Raw genomic sequence first — 7430 nt, forward strand, 5'->3', positions numbered from 1 at the left:
TCCTTACTGACAAAATGAGAGAGACATTTAAAAGTATGTGTCATAACTACATAGCTTGACAACATGTCCAGTTTATAAAATAAAGAAAGACAAGTAGATTAAATAATATGAATAAAAAATCAAATAAATAAGTAAATTATAGAAACACTAGCTTTTAAGTAAAACTATTTGACATGAAAGTTTGCAAGTCGATGTGATATCAATCATCACGCCTCGTTCTAGTATAGCTCTGTGTTTTGGATAAGCTGTTTTACAAATTCAACAACACTAGTTATATTATAAATATAATTGGCAAAATGGTGGATGCCGTCGACGAAAGAGAGGATGTCTAACGGTCCGAAACATCTGGTATTATTCCCCTGGTACATTCTGCAAGGGTCTCAGTGTTGATATATTTTGTTCATATTATGCGCTAGTTTTACCGATTTTAAGTTTGGATCACATGTTTGTTTACATTTCAAGATTCCTTTTTGTTCTTTTAGTTCTTTGTTTTCGTATTTGTATGTTTTCGTTGAGAATGCCATCACACTCGTCCTTGTAACATGGTGTAAACCGTAATTCGCCACACTGAAATAAGAGGCGAAGCGCTGAACACTGGACCACTGAGCTTCCTGGTCACATGGAATCGAGGCAATGTACAAATAATATTCTCTTAAGTATCGGTCATATACTCCGTAGACAACACTATGCACAACTTAGGAGGATGATCTAAGTTAGAAATTGTATTCAAGACAAAAACAAAAACAATGGCTATCTCAGAAGGAAGTAGCTAGGACAAGTAGGGGGAGTTAGGACAGGCAGAGGTAGCCAGGGAATAGCACGTTGACAATGGGTTTAACTGTAGGTTGTATTAATACTTGTGTAATACACAAAATGACCATTAATAGATGTTGTTTTATTACGGTAGTTCTATATTACCTATTATTTATCTGTAATCATAATTCAAACTTGGGTCGGGATCTGTTACCATTCACATATATTTCCCAGTAATACGTTTCATAGTTTCAAATAATTTTCTTCTGTCTAATATCGTTTATCTGATCTCTCTTACATGTTACTCACATCAAGACTAAAATATCATGATATAATTTCATATTTATCGTTAGTTTGACATACTATATGATACCAATGAAACAGAAACATTATAACTGTTAAAAATTGTGAATAGATGAATACTACACCAATCAAAAATTTGAAATCAATACGTTATTTTGACTTGAATAAAATAACCAGTTTTGGGTGTTATCAATGAAGAAAAGGTGTCTTTTTCTTTCAGTTTATTTCATTTGTTTTGTCTCCGATAGGCTACTACGCAGATTAAACTCTCACAATGAACCCGTCCCAGCTCTGTGTTTATCTAAATTTAGAACAGAACTCATTCGCAGATTACTCAACTTTCAAAGTGAATGTAATTTCGTACCGGAAAAAACACATATGTCGCATTTAAAAACCACATTTTATAAATAGAATTGAGTTGACCTATTTATAGATAAAGACTTCACTATGCTGCGGTGTAAAGAAAACCAAAGAACTCCTCAAAGAGAGATTTAAATCCGGACCGCTGGGTAAAACCAAAGAACTCCTCAAAGAGAGATTTAAATCCAGACCGCTGGGTAAAACCAAAGAACTCCTCAAAGAGAGATTTAAATCCGGACCGCTTTGTAAAACCAAAGAACTCATCAAAGAGAGATTTAAATCCAGACCGCTGGGTAAAACCAAAGAACTCCTTAAAGAGAGATTTAAATCCGGACTGCTGGGTAAAACCAAAGAACTCCTCAAAGAAAGATTTAATTCCAGACCGCTGGGTAAAACCAAAGAACTCCTCATAGAGGGATTTAAATCCGGAGCGCTGGGTAAAACCAAAGAACTCTTCAAAGAGAGATTTAAATCCGGAGCGCTGGGTAAAACCAAAGAACTCCTCAAAAAGAGATTTAAAGTTGTTTGCAAATTATTCATAATATTAATTATTTGAAACAGGATAAATAAATCATCCTGAACTGTAAAATTGCATTTTTTTAAGCAATATTAAGTGTAGGTGAACAAAATTTCTGAAATTCACATTCTGGAACGCATGTTCGTAAACTGTGACAATTGTAGTATGAATATTTCAGAAAAACAGTTTGGTTTAGAAAAACCAAATTATCTATCCTATTTTATTGTGATATACGTTTGTTAATTATATGTTCTGTTGAAAAATTGTAAAATGCATCCAGAATTGTGGAATCATAAATATCAAATAAAACAACATGAAAACAAAATAATTATTTTGTTCTTGTTTCTTGTTCTAAGCAAATGTTGGTCGTTAACAAATACACTGACTAATTGTTAGGATTGTGCTTAAGTTTTTTATAAAATTTAATTTCTAGTTTCCGTCTGAAAGTTTATGGTTTGTTTACAACGCGTTACATAAGGAGTTGTTTTAGGAATATCTTAAATTGTATAAACGGCAATAACAGGCAGTTGCTAAGGTATGTTTTGTAAATTAAAAGACGAAACAATTTTATTAATGCCTAATATTTACAAAATCAGACATTGTTTAATTCAGTGCATGTCATTGATTTCGCAATGCTAAATCGGAAATACACTATCAAGTTAATGTTTTTGATAATCATATTCCAGACTAACCGAACGTGTTATCATATATATCGATAATGATTTTAATATCAATAAATATTCTCCATTTTTGCTGAAGTAAAATTTAAAGAGACAACATTTCGTCCACAAAGAAAATAGATGTGTATTTATATACTATGGGATTTCCACTATCGTGTGTTGCTATGTGTGTCATGTTATCTAAATATAGGAAGGTAGTTCATCGAAAGTAAATATAACTTCTATCAGGTTCTTTTCTCCTGTAATGAACATTCAGAAGAAAACTAAATACTTTGACTGTATCTATGAGATGAATACAAATTATATTGATACTATGAAGTCAATTTTCTTTTAATGAAAAAGCCAGTTTTACTTGTTACTAAAAATAGCCCCGCGTTCGTGTAATAAACCCCGCGCTGTTCCATCTATTCGCGGAAGTTACAGGGGAAAAGTTGATCACCTACTTCTTCACACTACCATTTCATTACTGGTTAAGTTAAGGAATTTCATTGAAATTAAAGTATTTAATAACTCCAGACTAATGAAAACATCTTATATATGGTCGTGCTAGGTTTCGACTACGACTCAGAATCCTAAAAGTGTATATTAATTAGATTAATTAACGGAATTACAAAGTAGAAACAACTGATTTGGCCGATATTAGTCCTAAATGTGTTTCAGTTTTACTCGAAGGAGTTAATGGAATACAAGCCTGAATGTTGTAATTCAAAGCAGAAAAAATCTTCTGTCTTGAATTATTGTCTACAAAAACTTCTGGTTGTATGGTTGCTGTATATAGCTACATTTCAATTGTGTAATACATCAGGACCTTTATAAACTGACATAGATTTAGCACGTACACATGGCAAATAGGTGGACAGTAAACTCGTGTAGAGTCTGTATAGTTTGCCTCTGTGAGAAAAAAGATGCACACGATGTGAAAATTATATTCTGCCGTTTCTATGTTAAACATATATAAAAAAGATATCATAAACGTAAAATAGTGTTAGCTTCACTCACCAATTACCTCTACGAGTATAATTAAATAAATCAACAAAATAGTTTAGTTTCTGCCTCTTGTAATGTGTCGATTCAGTTTCTGTTATAATATTTTCGTATCAATTCTGACCTTAATATCATGCTAATTTTGGCACATTCTGGTGTATATTTGTGTCTGACTAACTTGAATTTGCACCTGTAAAATTAGATAATTCATACAGTATACCAACAAAAGAATAACAATGCACCATACAGATGTTTTGTTCTCTTAGGACTCAGCGGTGATGCTAGGGATCATAACGATTGAACGCCGAATGGGTCTAAACCTTTGTAGAAGCAGAAGGATACCACTTAGTTATAAAAATTTCAGATAAAAGCTTAGCACTGGTAAGATAAGTACTGGTAAGCAGGTAAGCTATAAGTTCAATAGCAGTACTCTGTATCTCAAGTTTCATTCAAAACATTCATTGGTTTCATGATATCAATTTACAGGCCAGAGTCATGTTCTTTTGTAGGCGATTAAACTCAAAGGCACTTCCTGTTTTGTAACATAAAAAAATGTCAACTTAATATTACATAACATAACCAATATATCAGTATCATGTCGATTACATATTGTTAACCAACACCGATAAAACCTGTTTAGGACCAGGAGAGTATAATTTGTAACAGGTATGGTTAACACTGACTTAATAGAAACCTGTTAAGAACCAGGAGAGTATAATTGGTAACAGGTATGGTTAACACTGACTTAATAGAAACGTGTTAAGAACCAGGAGAGTATAATCTGTAACAGGTATGGTTAACACTGCCTTAATAGAAACGTGTTTAGGACCAGGAGAGCAAAACTTGTAACTGGTATGGTTAACAGTGACTTTATATAAATCTGTTTAGGACCAGGAGAGTATAATTTGTAACAGGTATGGTTAACAGTGACTTGATATAAATCTGTTTAGGACCAGGAGAGTATAATTTGTAACAGGTACGGTTAACAGTGACTTAATTCAAACCTGTTTAGGACCAGGAGAGTCTAATTGGTAACAGGTATGGTTAACACTGACTTAATAGAAACGTGTTTAGGACCAGGAGAGGATAATTTGTAACAGGTATGGTTAACAGTGACTTGATAGAAATCTGTTTAGGACCAGGAGAGTATAATTGGTAACAGATATGGTTAACACTGACTTAATAGAAACCTGTTTAGGACCAGGAGAGTATAATTGGTAACAGATATGGTTAACACGGACTTAATAGAAACCTGTTTAGGACCATGATAGTATAATTTGTAACAGGTATGGTTAACAGTGACTTAATAGAAACCTGTTTAGGACCAGGAGAGTATAATTGGTAACAGATATGGTTAACACTGACTTAATAGAAACCTGTTTAGGACCAGGAGAGTATAATTTGTAACAGGTATGGTTAACACTGACTTAATAGAAACGTGTTTAGGACCAGGAGAGTATAGTTTGTAACAGATATGGTTAACAGTGACTTAATAGAAATCTGTTAAGGACCAGGAGAGTATAATTTGTAACAGGTACGGTTAACAGTGACTTAATTCAAACCTGTTTAGGACCAGGAGAGTATAATTTGTAGCAGGTATGGTTACCACTGACTTAATAGAAACCTGTTTAGGACCAGGAGAGTATAATTGGTAACAGATATGGTTAACACTGACTTAATAGAAACCTGTTTAGGACCAGGAGAGTATAATTGGTAACAGGTATGGTTAACAGCGACTTAAAAGAAACCTGTTTAGGACCAGGAGAGTAGAATTTGTAGCATGTATGGTTACCACTGACTTAATAGAAACCTGTTTAGGACCAGGAGAGTATGATTTGTAACAGGTACGGTTAACAGTGACTTAATTCAAACCTGTTTAGGACCAGGAGAGTATAATTTGTAGCAGGTATGGTTACCACTGACTTTATAGAAATTCCGGAGTAGAGATTGTTTTTTTCGCCATGACATAAAATCACTTCTCCTTTCGGACTTGATGAATTAATGAAGTTTTTGATATATTATAATAGCATAATATTATAATAATATAAATATTTGATCATGATATAAAATGCATTTTCTCTGTTATCAAATCAAGTAAAATATAGGTAGCGCTACACAAAAAACAAAAATATAATAGTATAAATAATATCAGGAATGTTGGTATGCTATAATTAGTTTGTCCACGCGTGTAATCTAAATATAGAAAGGAAAAATCAAAAAAGTAAATATAACGTCTTCAACAAGATTCATCTATTTGGAAATATGTGATATCAAAGTTTGACTTTCTACACAATGTACATAGTAATCATGTGTCTTTTTTAATACGTACATTGTTTGTGTAGAAAGTAAAACCTTGATAGTAAATAAAAAAATTCATTTTAAACCACCTGCTTTGTATTTATTACTTTAATCAAACTAATCGCAACCTTATGAAATTCTAATAATATTTGTTTTCTCGGGTTTTCCGGGTTTGTTGGTTTTCCCGACCTATCACGGTTAGTTAAAATAGTCAAATATCTTCCCCTACTAATCCCGTCACACAGGATCGTACGATAGTAACCCTGGAATTTTCTATCATTATTATTCAGTTATAAAACAGAATATCTCATGCGCTAAACCATTCGTCTACATTTTGTTACAAGTATACACATTTGTACATAATGTAAGTGATCAGCCCAGACAAATACACACCATGAACGCCAGTAACGTATTGAGACACATGAGCTCATCGACAAGGAAAGGCGTGTGTAGATATCTTCAAACATTGTAAGTATACCACTCATACTTGTATATACACTAACAACTGTGTTTATTACAGAAACCATTGTGTGGTATGTATTTGATAATAATCGTGGTTTACGTGTTTCATTTTGAACACAATTAGCTTTTATGTTTCATTTTAAAGTTAAATAAATAAATTGACTTTTTAGAAGAACATGACGAAGTGAAATTTCTCCCCAATTAAACTTCCGGCTTTTTCTATTCATATAATGACTTAATGACTGCGAGTTAATTATGCCAGCAAATACCATATATAATATTTATTCCAAGAGTATAACGAAATCAACACTGTACGAATATGAATTATAAGGGGGAATGAGGTGTACAGTGTATAATCAGTTTAACAATCTCAATTAAATCAATTTCCTGAGGGTTAATGTTTAACGTATTGTTTATCCTTCACATCACCCGTTATTGTACTCTCTGTGATTTACAATGATCTCCGTGTATGTCATGCATTATTTCAAAGCCTTTTATAGTATCATGTAGTTTGTATTTTTCTGCACACAGGTCGCCCCTCAATCACCAAGCTATGACTGTCAGGGGGACCACGCCACCTCAAGAAGATATGCTGAGGTTGTGGGGTAAATTACAACAGGACAACCTTTCCACCACTCAAACATCACATAACCTAGACACGTTCAATTCAATGGTCTCGGGTAAAACGATTAAAGGTATGTTTATACTTCAAATTATTTTACATGATATTGTATTTGAGCTATGTTATGATTGCTTAATACGTACATGCACGTAAACTAAAGTATGTTCTGTTAAGTATTATAAGGTATTGAGAGCAGTTCGTATCAACACTTTTCAACATATAAAATGAAGCTATGGTTCCGATATATCTTGTAGGATGTAAATTAACAAGAGTACCGTTATATAAAGGTACGGTATCTTAATGTGATGGCACCAGAGAAATCGGAGAAATTAGAGGTTAATAATAATTGCTATGCGATATGATATTAAAGCCAATAATTGTTGCAAGTGAGAATTGTTTTCATGTGCGTGGTTATAAAATCTTTACTGGATTGTATTTAATAGTTTCACCA

General features: G+C 33.0%; 1 protein-coding gene across 2 annotated transcripts in view; it reads left to right on the plus strand.

Moving 5' to 3' along the window:
* Positions 1 to 6105: 6105 nt before the first annotated feature.
* LOC110454621 overlaps positions 6106 to 7430 on the plus strand; it is an 8473-nt gene continuing 7148 nt past the window's right edge. The window contains exons 1-2 of one of the 2 annotated variants that reach the window (XM_021504236.1): positions 6106 to 6363; positions 6889 to 7052. In XM_021504236.1, coding sequence (XP_021359911.1) covers positions 6290 to 6363; positions 6889 to 7052 — 238 coding nt within the window. In that variant the 5' untranslated portion in view covers positions 6106 to 6289. The remainder of the gene's footprint in view (positions 6364 to 6888; positions 7053 to 7430) is intronic. The other variant, XM_021504238.1, reaches the window with a different exon arrangement.

Source organism: Mizuhopecten yessoensis, unplaced genomic scaffold (assembly GCF_002113885.1).
Source record: "Mizuhopecten yessoensis strain PY_sf001 unplaced genomic scaffold, ASM211388v2 scaffold7953, whole genome shotgun sequence".
NCBI lineage: Eukaryota > Metazoa > Mollusca > Bivalvia > Pectinida > Pectinidae > Mizuhopecten > Mizuhopecten yessoensis.